The sequence below is a fragment of the Amblyomma maculatum genome, chromosome 2, assembly GCF_055883805.1.
Source record: "Amblyomma maculatum isolate TAMU_Amacu chromosome 2, ASM5588380v1, whole genome shotgun sequence".
In the NCBI taxonomy this organism is placed as follows: domain Eukaryota; kingdom Metazoa; phylum Arthropoda; class Arachnida; order Ixodida; family Ixodidae; genus Amblyomma; species Amblyomma maculatum.
The window spans coordinates 207,829,133-207,850,210 of NC_139345.1; the positions used below are offsets into that span (position 1 = coordinate 207,829,133).

General features: G+C 45.4%; 1 protein-coding gene across 3 annotated transcripts in view; it reads left to right on the forward strand.

Annotated features, from left to right (window-relative positions):
* The window catches only part of LOC146201138 (tRNA-queuosine alpha-mannosyltransferase), a 74,038-nt gene that overhangs the window by 38,265 nt on the left and 14,695 nt on the right, over window positions 1-21,078 (forward strand). For 2 of the 3 annotated variants that reach the window (XM_084595666.1, XM_084595665.1), the window contains 2 exons: window positions 4,032-4,102; window positions 11,060-11,151. In XM_084595666.1, the coding sequence (XP_084451792.1) occupies window positions 4,032-4,102; window positions 11,060-11,151 (163 nt within the window). The remainder of the gene's footprint in view (window positions 1-4,031; window positions 4,103-11,059; window positions 11,152-21,078) is intronic. The other variant, XM_084595667.1, reaches the window with a different exon arrangement.

Here is a 21,078-nt window from a genome sequence, read left to right on the forward strand (position 1 = left end):
TGCTGTAGTCATATCTACTGTCCCCCCTAAGAGCAGTGCCAGATGTGGTAAAGGCACATCTAATCCGCCTTTTGCGCGAGGATGTGGCGCCGTCATGCGCGAGCGGGCGGGAAACACATTGAGCGGCAGTGTAGCAGACGACGCGAGAGCGCACCATACGAAATGGCCACGCCAACGCTGGTAGAAAGCGAAAGCTTCCCTCCTTTTTTGGCCTCGGAGCAGAAAGTAGTGACAGTGGTTGCAGCATATCATGTTCACGCAGTATGGGGGAAGGTAGAGCGTTTTCACAATCCACTCATAACGCACGTACGCATATACTATCTTCGTATTGTAAGAGCGTGTAGCGCGGGCCGTGTTCGACGTGACAGAATGAGACGCTCTCAGCCTGCAGGTTTTCGGCAGACAGGAGAGCGTGGGGGCAGAGAGAGAGAGGGATCTCAAAGGGCAAAGCAGCCAGGGGTTTGTTGATGCTGCAGAGCTAGGTGGAATCGTCTCCTGTGACTTTGAGTGGCGCATATGCGCGGGGTGTCTTGAGTTACCGAGCACAATGCGGTCACCGCGGCGCCGGCATGGTGCAATGGGCGTCGCTTCCTCCTCGCGTCATCTACAACCGTGCAGCTATAGGATTTCATCCACGAAGATCGGCAGAGAGTCACATATACACACCCCGTGAAAAGGGCATTGTCCCGGCCGGAATGTACACCTGCAGGAAACGCGCTGCATTTTTCTGGCAATGGATGATTCAGAGCTGTAGCCGGTTTCTGGCCTCAGGAGTCAGAACGGATGTGGTCGCAGTGGTGAAAAGGTTCTCGGTGCGCAGAGAATGGTCATTCTGTTGTGAAAGGATCTCCAACGTTCATTTCTGCCTCCGCCGTGATTTCTGCGGAATCAACAACTTGGTGACACATGTGAATCTCCTACATATCGGATGCGCATCTCGGTCAGGAACCAACCCTGTTCTACGTCCAGAGCGATCCGCTCTGCAAGTGAACGAGCATGAACCCTCCAGGAGACTCATTTATTGTGCCGGGCGGTTTCCTTGCCGTTGCAAACGGTTGGACGAAGACGGCGATTATCAAGCTCCCTAACGAAGTGCATCTGATTGCGTACATTAAAGGAACAAAGTCCGGATGCTTTGGCGTGCACGAAGGCGAGCCTTTAATTTAAAAAAAAAAATACTGTGCGTCGTGCAAGTGCGTCATATGCTCCGAGCGGCAAAAACACAGATACTACAGGTATGTATGCATCTAAGCGAAATAGGCATGATGAAAAGTACCTACTGGAGTTTTCACCCAGGCTGTAGCGCACCAGTGATAGCTGCAATGAGGATTTCTTCGGTGCGTGATTGCTTCAGTTGCACCAAGGCCTGAAGGCGATGTATTTTGTCCCTTCTTATCTTTATGTGCGAAAGGGCTAGGTACCTTAGATATCACAGGCGGCTGTGTGCGCTAGGCCGTAATATTTAGCATGTTTTATCGTGACTGCCACCTCACTAACAAGAAAAAAAAGATACGGCGTTTTAATGCACTGCCGTTCGCGAGCCTCATGACCAGCTCAACCACTCGGCTCGCTAACGGCGGTGCATCACAACAAACACCCTTTTTTTCTTCTTTTTAGTCAGGCGGCAGTCGCAATAAAACATGCTAAATATTACGGTCTAGCGCACACAGCCACCTGTGATATCTGCGCTACCCGGCCCCTTCGCACATAAATAAAACAAACGACAAAATACATCGCCATCAGACGCGTCGAACAAATGCTCATTGCGGCTATCACTGGTGGGTTACAGGCTTGGTGCAAACTCCGGTAGATACTTTTCATCATGCACATTTCCTTTAGATGCATACATACCTGTAACGAAGTGTTTTTCGCACAGTCGAGAGCACGCAGTCGGCTGCCAAGGTCGCCCATTCACGTCTTGACGCTTGGTTGCCCTAATCCAAGCTTCACGCCGTTGCAGGTCGCGGCTCGCCGAAGGAAACCTAACAAAACGCGTCTTGCATCCCGGCACGCCTCGAGAGTGGCAGCCGTAAGCGGCACAGGTGGTTGGCATCGTTTTACCGAGGCTGTGAACGTACCGCGCCTCCAGCCCCCGTGCGTTGGCTATGAGTGCGGCGACGAGAAGTGCCGTCGACGCCTCTCAGTGTGTTTTCATCAGTCGCCGCTAGGGCTTCGCGCATGCGCAGAAAACTCGCGCAAAAGGCGGATTTAAGCGTCTTCAGGTAGCAGTAGGCCTCACTACCTTGATGATTGATGCAGTGTTGCTCTGTGATGAAGCTGATCATCATATGCTGTTCCACTGCTTCAGCCCATTGGGGATTGCGATGGATTGGTGAGGGTTAAGGTTCAGTTTCACACTCAGACCCTTGCTGAAGAGGGACCAATACGTGTTGTGAGGTTAGGGTGGAAATGAAAGGGATGCCTGTTATGTATAGGTTGAGCACTCTCATATTCAAGAAACAAGGATCTATAATTTTTAATTCAGCACTCAAAATTGTATGCAACAAACATAAGTGCCACTATGCAGTGAAACCCTGTCATTATTAATGTATCCCATCCAGTGGCCAAATCTTGGTAAAGTATCAAGATTCCCTTGAGGGCACTGTTTTATTTTTTTCTTTCTGGAGAGCTCATCGTGTTTTAGCGTGTTCTACAATTTCTCCAGTGCACCTTCCACAAAATGCAACGCTCACTTGGCATCGCCAATCGCATGCTTTTGGCTTTGTCGCTAGGTGGCACCAATGTTTTTAATTTCTGGAATGAAGTAGTAAGAGTGTTTCACAAAAACATTTTCACATGATGCACGTCCCTGTGCCATATTCAGCTTTGGATGTGAAAACAGAAGTGGACATTAGTGGATGCGCTCGCGGAACATGTGGAAACCACGCAGCATAAGGTCGCTTGGAGTATCTGGAGTCCTTGATTATCCAAAGTATAGAAAACAAACTAAACTGGAATGTTTGTATTCTTTTGCTAACTTGTGTGAGGTGCCTGGGGCAATTACTATGGCACACTTAAGCTTCATGCTTTGATTTTTAACACGACACTGTTAAAGGCCCTGTACACGGAAAATCCGACATCTGCATTGGTTTCCATTCAGTGAACAAAGCTTTCGTGTGGAAGCCGAAACACCTGCTTGTTTTACTTAAGCCTTTTTAGTCGGTGATCCTTTAATTTTGACATACAAATCAGCATTCAGTTGTGTTGCACCTTTTGAGCTGAAACAAATGAAGACAAGGAAGACGAGCTACGCATCCTCTTCTACTGACCACTGAAAGCTTCTACATCATCATAAAAATTCGTGCATTCAGCTGTCAGTTACTGGCACATGTTGTTTGTCTTCCTTGTCTGTGTCTGCTTGCACTCTAAACAAGCAGAACGTATACCAACTAGCTCAAAATCTCCATTTTAATTCAGTCGTAAGCTACATTAGGTTACTGACCACCCAAGATAGATGTTCATATAGATAACCAAGCTGTACAAATGTGCCTGACTTGGGATGCAAGGGTACCCCTGATGGGTTTGATTCCCATTTAACCCTCCCATATTTAAGGAGCTGCCCACGTTGGCAGCTCCTGTCAACTCAGCTGTGTCACAATGGTCTCATGATGTCACACAACCTGCTGACCAATCACTGCCTGGCCGTGTCACCTGCCAACTTCCACCTGCAGGCTACTGATTTTTGCCCACAACGGCGACAATGGATGCTCTGGACAATCTTGTCTTTAACACTGTTGCGTTAAAACTGCTGCATGTCACAGGGTGGTGCAATGCTTTTGTACCATGTCTGTTGGGCTGAAACTGGAGAGTAGGTCGTGCCGGTTGGCTAATTGTGACTAAAAGCAAGGGCAAAGAGAGATGCAAAATGACAGACATACTTCCTGTGTTTATCCTTGCTCCTTATTGGCGTTGTAAACCTTTGCACTCTGTACTAGACTCCCCTTTCTGTACCAGCTTACTTGAGGGCAACCTTATATGCTAGCCTCGTAACCAGTGTTGGGCTGGCAGGCTTTCATGCTGTGTGTGTGCAGGCTGGAGGCCAGTCTGCTGGGCTGCTACCCACTTTGCCCCAACCGGCTTGTCTACCCAGAGATCTTCCCCCGTGAGTTGGACTTCCTACTGGGTCACAGGGCAAGTGAACGGACGTCTGCTGCGGTTATTCCTTCTAAAGTGGGCTTTGAGGAGAACTGAACCAAAATTGATCTTGTTTTTCTTTCTGACTGCGTTGATGTTTGTATAGCAATGGAAGACACACTATTTCCTCAGAAAATTGGTTCTAAATATTGGACGCGAAGACTGAAAGAGACTCTGGGATTATCAACTATAAGTGTACAGCAGTCTTCTCTAGTATTATTCAGGGATCTGCACAAAAAAAAAACTGTCTTGAGGTCACTGCAATTCGCTTGCCAAAATGACTGGTGGTGGTAATGTACAGTCGTAAGCTTTACAAAAGGGAACATGCGAGCATGTGCCAGATTGCCGCGTCCAGAACAAGTGGCGAAGCGCGGTGGCAGTGTTTGAAATAAAGTAGAGTGGGGATGTTTCATCTGCTGGCCGCACCTCATGCACTTTGTGTATCTTTTGCATTGGCAGCTAAACATTAGTGCAGTGCCGTGTTGATGTCAACTGATATCACTGCTCACTTCGTGCAAAATCTTGATATTGCTAATAGCAAAGAAAGCAAGTCTGTTGTTTTGACGCTTGCCATTAAAAAAGAAACAAGCAAATGAACATCATTTGACGAAGCATTAAATGGCTTTATCTGTTTTTACTTCTGTCACCTGCTGCTCTGAAGGCGTTCGCTTCGCTGATACGCTAGCAGTCGTCTCAGCACGGGGCGGTATGCAGAGCACCAGCTTTTATAGTACTACAGCTAAACCTGGTCGTAACAAAATTGTAAAATGTCTGCAATTTTTCGTTACTTTCAGTTTTTCGTTATACAGTAGAACCTCGGTGATATGAATCTCACGAGGCAACGAAAAAATTCATATCATCGGAACATTTGTATCATCAAAATGAACGAAAATAAGTGTGCAGAAGCGTAGAAAAGGCAGTCGCGCATATCTGTTTACGTCCGAGAAGGTTTATTACGGTCGCGTGGTCACAGCTCGCTACTCGCGGCGCACACAGCACGACAGGCGATTGCGATGTCGGCGATGCGCGGGCCGCGTACCTCCGCAGACTTTTCGCGGCACCTACAGCATAACAGGAGATGCCGACGTGCCAGCCACGCGGCACCGCAGACTGCTCGCGATGCGTACAGCACGACTAGCAGTCACGAAGTCTACGATGTGCAGCCCCTGCACGTCTGCGCCTTTTTGCGGCATGGAAAACGATCGCGATGCCGGCGATGTACAATTCGCCCACCTCTGCATACTTCTCGCGGCGCGTACAGCATGACGAGATGGCGACATGCGGGCCACGCGGCGCTGTGAACTGCTTGCGGATTGCGATTGCGGAGCCAGCGATGTCTGGTCCATGCGTGCCAGCTACAGCGATGGCGACATCTGCGGTTTGTAGGCCACGCACCGCTGAAAGCTTTTCGCGGCGCGAGCCTGGCAGAAAATTGAGACGTCGCCAAGGTGCAGACTACGCGTTACCGCAAACTGCTCATGATGCGTACATACAGCGTGGCTGGCAATTGCAGAATCAATGATGTGCGGGCAGTGCGTATTGCTTAAGGTTGCGTTCGCAGTTCGAGCATTCATATCATCCGCAGTGGCGCGGGAAAGTGTTCGGACCATCTAAAATTTTGCACATTGTACACAATGCACTATAGTCGGGGAATTTCTCAAATTCGTATCAACCGGACTCGTATCACCGAGATTTTACTGTATGCAGTGTTCTTGTCAACACTCAAGGACAATGCAGAACGAAAACCAAAATAAGTATTGATTGCAAGTGAAACCACCTTGAAAGTGTTAACAGTAAATAAGAATTATTAAAGGTTATAGAGATGGTGAAACATTTCGTGATCACGCTGAGGGCGCGGCGCGACTTCGGCAACAGCCTCCACCACCGTGGCTCGCGCGATGTGGCCGGGATTGAATCCAGGCTGCGGCGGCTGCTTTTCAATGGAGGCGAAAAGCAAGGTGCCCATGCACTGTGCAATGTCGGTGCACGTTAAAGAACCCCAGGTGGTCAAAATTTCCTGAGCCTTCCACTACAGCGTCTCTCATAGCATGAGTCGCTTTGAGACGTGAAACCCCACAAGCCAAACTAATTCTACGAGAGAGTGTGGAAAGGGGAGTGGGGGAGGAATTAGTCTGGGGGACAATGCTTGCGCCACTGCTAAGCGAGGAGGCATCTGCGTCTTCAGGCATGTTCTCACTGGCCCACCACCGTTTCCCTAAGAAACCGACTCTGCCTCGCGGCGCAGGCATGCTTCGCTGTTCTTGCGACGTAGGAGCCCATGAGCACCCGCGTGGCAGAGATGGACGCACACTGCTCGCCATGTCTTTTTTCTTTGTTCTGTTATTTTTCATTGCTTTTAAGCATGAACTATTGTAGTGTCATGTTCCAAAAGTGAAGGCAGCAGAGGCTACTGTGTTCATCACGTAAATGCGCTGAAACGCAGCGCATTGTATCAACTGCAGTCGCCCGTTACAATCATAGACATTCTTCTCATGTCATTTCGTGTTTTATCGTCCCGAGACTTGCGGTGTTTCGTCAAATGTCCAGTAATTCTGCTCTAGCTAAGAGATAGTCGGCACCGGGAGTTCGTTATATCAAGGTCAGTTGCCACGGCACATTTGTCACGTGGAGTTTTCAGATACGCTCATTTCAACTGTGGCGGCGTTGGGGAGTCAAAAAGCTTTGTAATATCAACGAATTCCCTACATGGAGGTTCGTTACATTGAAGTTTAACTTGTAAAGAAAATTTAGCTCACTTTTAAGGATGTCCAGTGTGCCTGATAATGAATGAATTCAAGTTTTGTTTTGAGGAGCTACAGCAAAAGGTGAATCGCTGCTCTTTGTCTCTTTATCGCCTAGCGTCAAAAAAGAATAAAATGTGTTCTTTCATTGCTGTCAGTTGTTGTCCCGATTTTGTGCCAAGTGAGCAGTGATATCAGTTGATGGCAGCACGACACAGAACCGATTTTTAGCTGCTGATGCAAACCTTGCTCATAGTGCACGGTGCACTTCATTTCCAACGTCGTCGTCGCGCTTTACCACTTGTTCTGCAGAGGCTCTGCCACACGCTCGCGAGTTCCCTTTCATAAAGCTCACGACTGTACATGTATTTGATTACCTGGCCCTTTTGGTATATGAAATGTTTGTTTTCAATGAAGGGAGCTAGTCTGCCATTAGGATGCAGTAATTCATTGCAACATGTGGACTTCAGTTTGCCCTGAGTTTACTTTCATCTTTGAGGGGCAGTTGTGTAAGTAAATAGCTTTTATACTTAGGGGAAAATCTGTCATTTGTTATCATTGAACAAAACATTCAGTCGCAAGTTCAAAGAGCGAAAATGACTAGGTGGCATTAGCGAGGTAATGAGGGAGGTGTGTATGATCATATACACCTCATATACCAAATCATATACCACAACAGTGTATATGATTTGCGCGAGAAGCATATATTGTATTTTGAAGACTGCATCTTGCTGGTGCAGCAGCATCGAATTGCTCGAAGGGGGAAGGGGGGGTTGACCTTCTACGTGCAGAATCAGCAAAGGGCATTGCAGTCAGAACACGTGCAGGCCCTGGCGGCAGTGCTCTTGTGAGCTATGATATAACAGCGCCTCTCGCGCACCACAGGGCGGGCACGCCGTCTGAGATTCTTGTCTTTCTTCTGCCGCTGTCGCCTCCAGTTCATAGATACATTGATGCTAAAAGAATATTTGCTTTCTCTTTGTTTAAGGGAAGTGATACCGTCACTCGACGAACGGCAGTCTTGGCATGATTTGAAGACTGCATACGAGCTCAATTGGCTACTTGTGTTTCCTCATGATTTTGCGTTTCCTCAAGATGTCTAAATAATAAAACCTCCTCGCAAGAAGTTCGATAACATAGTATTTTTTCTAATTGAATGCGATTTCACAGATTGTAATCATGGCCAAACTGGTCGCTTTTAATCGGAAGCGAAATGCAATACAGCTGGCGCATTTCGTGGTGTGTTTGGAGACTGTAAACGGCCTAAACTATAATGTTTTTTTTCAGCGAATTTCTAACAGTGTAGAGTTATGATGGGAACACGAAAGATTCACACTGCCCGAATTCGTGCGAGTCTATTCGCATGTTTACGAGCGCTGCGCTTTGGCGTCACTGGCTCCTAACAGAGTCGCGTCACCTGTTGGAGGCCGAGCACACTACGATCAGCGGCGCACCACGCCAGTGAGGCTCACTAAAGCTAACACCAAGAGACACAGTGCTGTTCTCGCTGCACACCTTGGCGCACTGCCAAGAAATACATTGGACAGCGGCGGCGCTAAACGGAGGAACGAGCTGATGTTTCTTTTTTTTTTTTCTTCCAAGTTCTCGGTGGCAAAAGTGGGAGGTGGGCTCTGATGCAAGTAAATATCGTACGCATAGGTGAAACCTGAACAAAGGTGCAGACATACGGCTATATCTAGCTCACTATAATACGACAGCGTCCCCGTTAAAGTACCTAGATCAGATGATCTAGAGACTCATATTAACTCTCTTGTCTCAGTTTGCAAACGTTGGATGATGATGATGATACCAATGGCGACATCTGGCGACAGCTTTGAGTACTAGGCGCTGCGCTCGCTTTTTGCGCATGCGGAGAAAAATTTTGCGTTCCCGTTCGTTTGTTATCACTCATTATGCGCTCCTGATATACAAAATAACTTGCCATGCCCTTGTTAGCACTATTATTTCCTGAGTTCGTAATTTACATGTTCCCAGCAACGTTTCATGAACCTGTTACTTCATTTGGGCAACTAAAACATAGCAACCTCAATGTAACGAAATTCGCGATTTAACGAAATTTCCGGCTGCACGTAGGACTTCGTTTTGACTGTACTGTATCACTGATGTAGCCACTGATCATGAGAGTGAATGAATGAGCTGTGCCTGAGAGTTTTCTCTTTTGTTTAGTGGACTGTTGCCATTACTGTCAAGTGGACGGTGCCTTCCCTCCCCTGTTGCTATGGCACAAGCAGTTTGTGCTGGCTGCCAGCACTACTTCTGCAGGGTGGGCTTGGAAGAGGGAGATGTCTTAACTCCTCATCTGACAGTATGCTATGGCGCAGCTTCCAGAAGATAGTAACTTTAGTGCTGCAGGATTCCATTGTGTGGACATGGTTAAATTCAGTTGATTCTTCCATATTGGTACAAATAATTCTGGAATGGTTACATGGGCATTCAAGTTGTGTGGCTAGAGCTTGACTGGGCCCAGCCAGGTGGTTTACAGCAGCTGCACTTGTGACATTGAGCTCAGTTGGCACAAGAATAAAGGCACCGGTACAAACCACATCTAAGGGTCGTTAAGCAGGCTGTGCAGTGCATAGTGAAAATTAAGAGATCTACAAACCACTTCCTGTGAATACAAGTGCAGGCAGGACTTGCATAAAAAAAAGACACATCTTGAACAAGTATTGACAATTGTAAAGAATTGGAATGTAAAGAAAAAATGGACAACAGAACATAGAGTAGGGTGATGTTTGCAATACAGTCGAAGCTCGATGTAACTGACTGTTTCCCAATTTCTGCCCTATTGAAAACCATTTATTTCTTTTTCATGATTTAACGTAGTAGTTTTGTGCCGCACGTTCGATTTAACGAAGTCCTCGTGCACCGCATGCATGTACCAACAGCCACCTTGAAAATCTCTTGAGTACTCAAACGTTAGCCGAGACAGGCCGCATTGTATTTGCCCTTTTACGCACCAGTTTTGCTGGTAGTCTGGAATCTGCGAGCGAAACAAAGTGATGATGATAGGGGCACCCATACAAAGTATGCTGTTCAGAAGTTTCAGGATGCGTCACGCCATGACGGCACTGGCCAGTCGGAACGGCAAAGCGTTAACTGGAAAATACCGTATTTACTCTCGCAAGAAGCCCACTTTTTTTAAAGCAGAATTTGACGTCAGTTTGAGGGGAGGGGTCAGTACGCGATAAAAAAGTTGACACATTTTTTTTAAATTTTTTTTTCGAAAGTCGTTCATCCTTCCATCCACCAATCATCAAAGAAAGCACACGGTCAGCCGCGATCATGAAGCCAGCTTAAATTTAGCATCATTACCTTAAAAGGCGTTTGCTGCTACCACCCGGATCGCTGCGTGAAAAAGACAACATACTAAAAAGCAGGCTTGCGCAATAGTATGACTCTGAAGGTGGAATACTGGCAAGAGGACGGGTGAAATTGGAAGCTTGCAGGGGGTTTGGCAGTATGGCAGCCTGTATGATGTCACTGCAAGCCAGCATTGTGAGCCACTCACTGTGCATTCTAGACAATGCATCAAAGGAATGGCTTGAGAGAGAGCTTGAGAGAGAGTGTAGACATCTATGTTCAGAAATGTATCTTATCTTGTGCTCAAGTAGAGACATCACAAAACAGAGTGTTTGCACTCAGAAGAACAGAACAAAGCCACAGGACATCTTGTTGAATGCTGGTACTCCATATTATGACGGTTAACTGCGCTCGATTGGAAGTATTCGCATAAAGCTAGCCTAGTTCTTCTCGCTTGACTCATAATGTGAAAATGAAGTTGTGTGGTCTTGCATCGGCTTAACTCCACACCTGTGAACCATGGTCCGTGAAACTTAAGATTCTATGGCATTTTTTATTTGTTCGACTGCTGTTAGCCATCAAATTAGACACCTAGGGTAGCATACCTGTGGTTCAATGCAGTACTCGAAGGTTGTGTCTTTACACAAGATTTTCCCTAAGCTTCCTGTGAGCTTTAGTGGCTATAAATGTTGCACTAGTTAGCCCACCATAACTAGTGGGTGAGTTGCGGTTGTGACCAAGACGGCATTGTTGATCTGCAGCAGCACGCGACCTATAGAAGGTAAATAGCATACCACTGTTTTGTGCAACAAATGTTGACAGTGGAGCAGCCCGAGTGATGTGGCATCCTTTCCCCCTTGCAGCCTGCTGTCTGTACAACACGGAAAGGCAGCTGGTGAAGCGCTTGAGGAGCTTCTGCTTGCGACCCGAGGCTGCCCGGAGGACAGCGCCCAAGGTGGGTCTCTCACCATGCCTAGGATTAACCATGTGGCGAGCAACACCGCTTCTAACCAAGTGGAAAGATGCCGCCAGAGCTCCTTTGCCATCTGTCAGAGAAACTGTCACTGCATGGAATAGCCCTTGAGTGCTTACTACAGATGCAGGCACTCACCGCCTGGCCATATCAATATTTCTTGTCTAGAGAGCAATGGATTAGTGAAGCCAATGTACTGACAGGTCAACCAGGTTCACAGCATGTTCCAGCACTGTTTCTCAACAGCCATTTAGATCATTCAGGCATCAAGTTTTTTGAGCCACTAGTCGATCTTGGATGTACTAAATGATTGCCCATGCTGGGGAATCAAAACGACCCCTTGAAAATCTCGTGGGGAAGCTTACAACTATACAGCACAATTTCTTCCACTCCAAATCGGTGGAGGGCCCTGTTGAAGGCATTGCCTTGCTTTGATGAACACTTCACCCATATTTCAAATGTGAGCCATCTGGATGCCAGGCACTTTGTTTGCTGTTTATCCACTCTTCTTTCTTCTCACGAAAGCATGCTGAATCGTTCTACCAGTGCTCTGAAGTGCTGACTGACAGTCTTCAGCACATCTTTCAAGTGTGCTGTGAAGCTGCTGGCAGTCTTTTTGGTCTTACGTGCAGGTTTTCAGAAGTTGTGCTGCATTGGTGTGTATTTAGCTTGCCCACCAAATGCTGCTGCAGTCATCTCTGCCATGTCCTGTAGCTAAAAATGTTTTTCAGTGGGCTGAATGTACTCATGAGTCCTTGAAGGAAGTGGCAGTCCTGTCATTTATACATAAGTGTTCATTGTGTAGATGGGCTTTACTGTCCTTGAGATGCACCTTGGAGAGGAACAGATGATGGAGACCGGGGCCAGGGCTGGTTTCCCAATAAGGAAAATGGAGATTCCTAGGAAATATAGCAAACTTTTTTGCTTCATAAGCTGCACACCATCAAGCCTGCGGTTGTTTCAGCCGCACATTGGATGTAAGTTCTGGAAAAAAAGCCTTAGAAAATTAAAGGAAAAGACATTTTTTTCAGGTTTTGTTTTTGCTCTGCAGAAAAAAAAAAAAAAACAGTGCAAAGATTTTCAAACATAGTTTCTGTCCCGGAAAGGTTGTGGTTGCGGGTTTGATCCCCGTATCGGGAATAATTTTTCTTTAACTACAAAGTTTCTGAAAAAGCTGTATAGCTTTCCTTTGTAGCCACATGTCTGTGCTTGGACGTCAACGAGTAATTACTCCCTTATTATAGTTTCTGGCACTGTGTCACCTACTACGCATGGTAAACTTCGCTGTAAATACTCTGTTTTGGAGTCTGCTAAGAAAGTGATGTCATCTACAGGGTCATGCACTTCTAGCTTTAATACGGTCTCTGCTTTCAAAGTGCCGTTGCGTCCGGCCCAGCCATGCAATAAAACTAAGTGGCAGGCCATGTGAAGCACCACCTCCGGGTCCATCTGGGCCTGCTTCGGACGCCATGCTGCTTTGAAACCAGTGAGCATGTTATTTAAAGAAGTGAATGAACATGGGTACGACGCCTTTGTAGCAATTATCTGCCAAAGTCCATTCCAAGTTGGTAATTCAGAATTTCGCCATTATTCGTGTCGTGTGGAAGGAGCTCATGGCAGTTCGTTAATGTGCATACGAATTTGCGCATGAGGCTAGCGGGACAGGGCATGTGACAATTCACTTGAGTGCACTTGAACCTCAGTGTTGGAAAAGGTGCATGAGAAAGCATTTCACCACCCAGCAGTGAGGAGTTGCTTTTTCAACACTTAGGATCAGCTGTGCTACATACACTGAACATCATGTTCTCCTGAAGGCACCTTTGTGTGAAAGTGTGAAAATTTACTTATTTCTTAGTTAAAAATTAAATGAGCAAATCAAACTGTGCATTGCTGTTATTTTCCTGTTTCATATTTTTCTCAAAAAGACTAAAAACAAAACGTTTTATTTTGGAACTACAAAATTTGATATTTTACCGTATTAGCACTATTCTAACGCGCCCCCGATTGTAACGCGCAGTAATATTGGTAATATTTAAGGCCAAGAAACCACAAAAATAACTTGGCGCCGATTCTACCGCGCACACTGAATAATGCAGTCAACAAGCATCTGAAAGTTGGCTAAAGCATTTAATCGAACACAAGAACACAAATCGGAACACACGAACACAACCACAAGATGGGAACATCATAGTCTACTCGCCGTCAGAGTCGAAAGACAGCTCTTTTTCGCTGGCCACCGACCAAAAATGGTCATTGCGAACGCATGTCTCCGAGACATCTAATGCACGGGACGCTGTCCGGTTCTCCTCTTTTTCTGCTAACAGGATTACTTTCCACTGAAACGACGCCTCGTAATGAAAGTATTGTTGCCTTTCCATCTTGTTGCTGTGCTGTGGCTGAATGCACGTATCCAACACAGCTTCTGGGCACACCAGCTAAACAACGTTTGCGAAAAAATGGCGATCGAAACGCTGGATTTGCTCATGGATAGATCCGGCTCAAAACGGCTTGCTGATACCGATGTCAGTGCGGCTCATCGTTCATTGAGCTGCTTCGTTTAGGTTTTTGAGATATAGGTTTCGGTTTGGAGGTTTTTTTGCGTTTTGAGTCCGATTGTAACGCGCATGTATTTTTGAACGCTTATTTTCGGAAAAAAAGGTGCGCGTTAGAATCGTGCATATACGGTACATCTCTACGGCAGTGGTACATATAGGGGGAGATGCTGAGTGTCCCTGTCGAGGAAGCTTCCTGTTGCAGAAAAATCGTGAAGCAATACAACGTGAACCTGTTGTCTAATGATCCTGAAAAACCACACATGAAACACGAGATCCAACAACATCTGCATGCCACTGTGTATACGCTTGCTGGATTCAACGTCGTAGTTCAGACACAACTTCCAGGAAAAAAAAATTTTGCTATGGGAAGAAGATGACAGCAGGGAATAAAGTCTTCATGCAGTGGGGGCACGTGTGGTGGTGTGAAATTCGGGATCCGAGCAGGTGTCACGTAGCCACGAAGCAGCTGCCCAGCATGGCTCTTCTGCGTGGCAGGAGCGGGAATGGGTGTTGATAGTTGTAGCAGCCATAGTGAGCTCTTGTCTGAACTGCCACAAAACACACAACACATTTAAAGCATTTGCTGAAAATGGCTGGAAACATTTTTAGGTGAGACTTGTAAATGCAGGAAGTATGTGCTTCAGATCTCATATCAGAGGCAAAAAGAAACCCAGTACAGGCACTTATGAGGTGGATCTCTGTACATTCTAGAATGCAACTATGTGCACTGAGTAATAAATGCAATTTCTGGAAGTTTCTCCTTTAAGAGCCAGCCCTAAGCAGTTCTAATAAAGCATGGCCTCACTTTAGTATCTATTTTTTAAAAGCATAAACTCAATGTAATGTTTGTTTTTATGATTGTAAACAACATAACAGTTATCCAAGTCTATGCACCAACCACAACTGCTGAAGAAGCTGACGTTGAGAGATTTTATGCGGACCTACAATGCCTTTTAGACCGCAACCCATCATCAGACGTCGTTTTTCTCATAGGAGACTGTAATGCTGAGGTGGGGAGTGAAGAAATATCCGGAATTACAGGCAAGTTCGGTCTTGGTGAGGCAAATGAAGCTGGGCAGAGGCTAGTAGAGTTTTGTCAAGAAAACAACCTGACCATAGCGAATACTCGTTTTCAACAGCACAAGAGGCGCCTGTACACATGGACTTCACCAGACGGTCTGTACAGGAATCAGATCGATTATATTCTTTGCCGGCAGAGATGGAGAAGCGCTATACAAGCAGTAAAAACAAGGCCTGGGGCCGATTGTGGCACCGATCATCAGCTTCTTGTTGCCAAAATTAAGCTTCGATTGAGGAAAACGCAGAAAACTAGAAGGTCTTTCAGGTATGATCTGGATCAAATTCCATCAGAATATGCTGTGGAAGTGAGGAATCGATTTCAAGAATTAGATTTAGAAGACAGAGAGCCTGAAGAGATATGGACTCATGTTCGTGATATAATACAAGAAATTGCTACTAAGGTAGTTCCAAAGCAAAAGAAATGTAAAAAGGCAAACTGGTTATCTGAAGAGGCTTTGCAAATAGCTGAGGAAAGGAGGATGGCAAAAGTTATGGGGGAAAGAGAAAAATACAAGGTTCTCAATGCGGATTTTCAGAAAATAGTAAGAAGAGATAAGAATGCCTTCCTGAACATACACTTTGAAGGTTTGAAGGTTTATTAAAACGAAATACAAATCGATCATAAGTGCATAAAAACGTTTGTACAGTAGGAGGTCCCGAAGTAAGACTGTCTGGGGGACCTCCCATCAGGAATACAATGAGTATAAATACACAAGCATGGCATAGGATCTAGAAAAAGATATAATCAAATCGAAACCTATTATTAAAATTTCGGCAATGAATAAGTTACACAATAATAAGCGGGCATAAATTTTCAAACAAAAAAAAAAGAAAAAGCAGTGCCAAGCAGTTGAGGACAGCAGCCAATTGAGGAACACGAGCTCTGTATAAGATAATTGTTGCTGCTTAAAATTAACGCCATATTCAGAAACCCCAAAATAACAAAATGGTTTTCTTCCTACCTCACCTCCCAAAAACAGTTCGTATATCTAGGAGATTATAAATCGACTTCTCCAGTGCTTTCAGGTGTGCCGCAGGGAAGTGTCTTGGGCCCCTTTTTATTCTTGGTTTTTATAAATGATCTTCCAAAATCAATCACTGTTCCGGTCAGACTGTTCGCTGATGATTGTGTGGTGGACAAAACAATCAAATCCGCAAGTGACCAAGAAGAACTGAACACTAACCTACAAGAAATTGAAAACTGGTGCACTAAATGGTACTTAACCCTGATAAATCTGTAATCATGTCTGTTACCAGGAAGAAAAATGTTACTATATTTCCTTACTAAATTGCAGGTAAACAAGTTAATAGGGTACAACAGCACAAGTATCTTGGTTTGACCTTCAGTTCTGACCTACGCTGGAATATGCACATAAATAATGTATGCTCTAAAGCATACAGGGTAATATGGGGGCTAGGTCGTAATATCCGCAGCGCAACTCCCGATATAAAAATACTCACTTATAGGACCCTGGCAAGACCGGTACTTGAATATGGGAAACTTGTGTGGGACCCCTACACCGCATCTAACAAAACAAAAATTGATAAAGTCCAAAGATTTGCTTCCCGTTTTATCTACAATAAATACCGAAGAACCAATTCACCAACCGAATTGTGCAAATCAGCCAACCTCGAAAAACTAGAATGCCGCACTAAGATAGGAAGGCTGAAGTGTCTCTTTCTTCTAATCCATGGTCACTTTAAGATTAACACATCACACTATTTTGCAATTGTACACCCCGATGAGTCATCAAGACATCGGCATAGTATGTATATTCCTGTGCCGCTTTCTCATAATGATTGTTTTAAATACAGCTTTTTTTCTCATGTGATTAAAGAGTGGAACACGCTGCCTGACTGCATTGTAAAAAGTAATACTCTAGATGCCTTTCTTGAAAGCCTCTAAACATACTTTGAACAAAGCGCGCCTCTATAAAAGTTGTCCCTCTGCATAATCTGTTTCCCTTTGTTTCTTTTGCTGTATTATTTGACGTTCTGTTTTACATCCACTGTATTTGCTTGTATTTTTGTGTCGGACTTTTGTAGTTGTTGAAATGTACTCCTTTTTTTTGTGAATTTTGTTTATTTCCACTCCTGTAATAGCCTGCATAGGCTGACAGTATTAATACATTAATGAATGAATGAAATGAATCAAAGATATCAAAGGAAGCTTCTGTGTTAATCTGGGCATGATAAAGGACAAATGAGGCAGGGACCTCACTGAACCCTCAGAGATAAAGAAGAGGTGGCAGGAATACACAGAAGAACTGTACAAGAAGGACCTGGATGTGCAAACCCAACATAAGACGGTCGTGATTACTGGTCTCGAGCCGGGCATCCTGAAGAGTGAAGTAATGGGCCTTAGCCAGCCTTGCTAAGAACAAAGCTAGCGGAATTGATGGCATTCCAGCTGAGTTGCTTCAGAGCCTCAACTATGATGACGCTGTTAACATTCTGTATACATTATGTCAGCAAATTTGGACAACCCTGCAGTAGCCACAGGATTGGAGGAGGTCAGTTTACATCCCCATTCTAAAGAAAGGCAGTGCCAAAGATTGTTTCAACTACAGCACGATAGCGCTTATTTCGCATGCTAGCAAGGTGATGTTGAAAATCCTCCAAGGTAGTCTGCAGCAGTATTTGGATCAGGAGCTTCCGGACGCGCAAGCTGGGTTTCGCAAGGGCAGAGGAACTAGAGACCAGATTGCCAACCTTCACTGGATCATGGAAAAAGCAAGAGAGTTCCAGAAACCCATCTACTTCTGCTTTATTGATTATGCGAAAGCATTTGACTGCGTAGATCACAGCAGATTGTGGCAAGCTCTCCAAGAGATGGGATTTCCAATTCACCTCATCTGTCTCCTCAGGAGCCTGTATGAAGGACAAGAGGCCACAGTCAGAACTGGGCATAGTCTTACTTATTGGTTTCCGATTGAGAAAGGAGTGAGACAAGGCTGCATACTGTCGCCCTGCCTATTTAGCCTATATGCTGATTGCATCATGAGGAAGGCCGGTCTGGACGAGTCTTCAGCTGGAGTGAAGATTGCTGGGAAATGTATCAACAACCTTAGATATGCGGATGATACCACTTTAATGGCAGAAAGTGAAGTGGAATTCAAGAGGCTTATGATGCGCATACAAGAAGAGAGAGAAATTTGGGCTTAAACTGAACATTAAAAAGACAAAGATCATGGCGTCTTGCCCTATCAAGTCCTGGAGCATCAAGAAACAAGAAGTGGAAGCTGTGACAGATTTTCTCTTTTGGGCTCCAAGATTACGCCAGAAGGAGACTGCAGCCATGAAATTAGGAGACGCCTGCTTCTGGGAAAGAGAGCCATGGCTAGCCTTGACCGCCTAGTAAAGAGCAGAGACATTACACTGCCAACCAAGATTCGTATAACTCGTGCTATGGTCTTTCCAGTTGTGATGTATGGATGCGAGAGTTGGACTGTGAAGAAGGGTGACTGCTGAAAAATTGACGCGTTTGAATTGTGGTGCTGGCGGAGACTCTTGAGAGTTCCTTGGACGGCCAGAAGATCAAATCAGTCGATATTGTCGACCATAAACCCCGACTGCTCATTGGAGGGTCAAATTCTAAAGTTAAAGCTCAGCTTCTTTGGTCATCTGATGAGAAGAGAGGAGTCGCTGGAGAAAGATTTGATGTTGGGAAAGGTTGAGGGTCACCGGGGAAGGGGTAGGCAGCGAACGCGATGGTTAGATGGCGTCCTCGAGGCGTTGCAGATGAAGTTATGTGATGTTAGGAAGATAGTGAGAGACCGGAAAGTGTGGCGTGATATGGTCCATAGGGTCACAAAGAGTCAGACACGACTGAACTGAACTGAACTGAAAACAACATAAATGCAGAACTTGATTGCTGCCTCATAAACATGAGTGCTGGGGATTGTTTAGGGAGATTTTAATGAAGGTAAAAAATAATGGCTTTCCTAAAAGATTCATATTCAAGTTCTTGACTTTTTTAACATTTCTTTATTTTTGCAGCTTTTGAAGAACTACTATTAAGAAAAAAAAATATTTGTCTAAAACTATGAATTTTGCCTGAAATAAAGATAATGAACTGCAGAATACTGAGTTCTAGTTTCTGCGCCAAGAGCTCCAAGTGTCTTGCCAAAAGATAGGTCTGAAAATCGATTTTGTTGAAGTGCCTAGCTCCTGGACCAAAGTTTTCAACTTTTTCTTAGGAGACTGCAGCAGCCAATATAAAGGTGTTTAGTATACTCCTGAAAGTGCAGGTTGCATAGATTTAACTAGTGACTACTGGCATGCAATAGATTTGTAGTGTAATACCCAGGAATGTGGTGCAACAAACACAAACACAAGCGAAGAGACACAATACACGCGCACACTACCAACTGTAATAAGGATCTGAAAACACTTCCCCTTCACCACTCCTCTTCTTCTACACTCAAGTACATCTTCTCATCTTCCTCTTCTTTGCCAAGGGGATATTGGCACTTTCTTCCTCGCAGAACATAAACATCGTCCAAGCATGGAAGTAACCAATTCTACACTGTCTTGCTTCTCCACACCTCTGCTTTGCCCAGAAACTCATACCACGCTGGACAGTCACAAAGACCACCACATAGTCACATAGTCACACACTAATAACCACCACCACACATGTACAGTAGGACATGTCCATCCACAACACATCACTTGTGAAGTCTCTATGTATTGAAAAAAAACTGTAACCTGCCAAAGTCTACAAAGCAACGAAGTCCACATACTTGAGGGAAAAAAATTCTTTAAACTACCATGGCCACAATACGTGAGAGGTGTTCAAGAATAACAGCTTGAGGCCAAGAATAACAGCTCGAGGCCCGATAATAAACTCGTTCTTTGCATTACTAAAGAGGATTGCTCAGTAAAAGTAAATTCTTTTCTACGTAAACTCAACGAAGCTTCACTAATACATCTGTCTTCTTTCTTCTGTATCCAGTATGCCTCTAAAATTTCGCGCGCCATCTTATCCCGACTCTTCCCTAAAATGTTAAGCCTGCTAAACAATGGCTCACACTTGCACTTCTGACAGTGCAGGCGTAAATTTGACCCCTTCCCATTTTCTATGGACTTCTCATGTTCCCTCATTCTATCATTGATACATCTTTCAGTTTGCCCTATATATACTTTACCGCACATCAGTGGAATCTCATAAATCACTCCCACCCGACATCCAATAAAACTCTTTGCATGCTTCTTATCGCATTGTCCGTTCTTTCTCCTCCCTATTAATGCACACAACCCATTCAGTTTTTTGGCGGCAGAAAACACAACTGGTACCTCAAACCTACCTGCCACCTTTTTCAGGCAGTGTGTAACTCTATGTATATAAGGGATCACTTGTGGTCGTTTATTTCTCAGCTTATCTGCCGTTCTTTTTTTCCCTGCACTGTCAGAAGTGCAAGTGTAAGCCAAACCTGCCTCTCCCCGTTCAGCTGGTGAGTTACAGCCTCTCACATGCCCGCTTAGACCCTTCGACCGCATTGGAATTGACCTAATGGCCCTCTTCTGTACACACCCGATGGCAATCGCTGGGTCATTGTCGCCATCGACCACCTGACGCGATATGCCGAAACCGCCGCGCTCCCAGCTGCAACAGCCCGAGATGTGGCTGGTTTCTTATTGAAGAACTTTATTCTCTGTCATGGTGCTCCTCGTGAATTGTTCAGCGACAGAGGCCGTGCTTTCTTATCCGAAGTCGTTTAAGCCCTGCTCGATCAGTGCAAAATCATTCACCGGACTTGCACCGCTTACTACCCGCAAACGAACGGCCTTGCTGAACGATTTAATCGCACCCTCGGCGACATGCTCGCGAAGTACGTCGTATCCAACCACACAAACTGGGACATTGTTCTTCCTTATATCACCTATTCGTACAATACTGCTACGCAATCTAGCACGGGTTTCTCTCCATTCTTTTTGCTTTACGGTCGGCATCCATCTGCTCCCCTTGATACTGTCCTCCCCTACAACCCTGATCCGTCAGAATACACTACAGTGACAGAAGCTGCCAAGTATGCCGAAGAATGCCGCCAGATTGCCCGCACGTTAACGACCGACTCTCAGTGGCACCAAAAATATTGCCATGACACCGATCAGGAGAATGCACCACACTTTGAGCCCGGCTCACTTGTGTGGCTATGGGTTCCATCTGGTAGCCCCGGTCTCTGTAAAGCTGATCTCAAAGTATCACGGGCCCTACCGTGTCATCGAGCGCACTTCGCCAGTGAACTATATTGTTGAGCCACTTACGCCA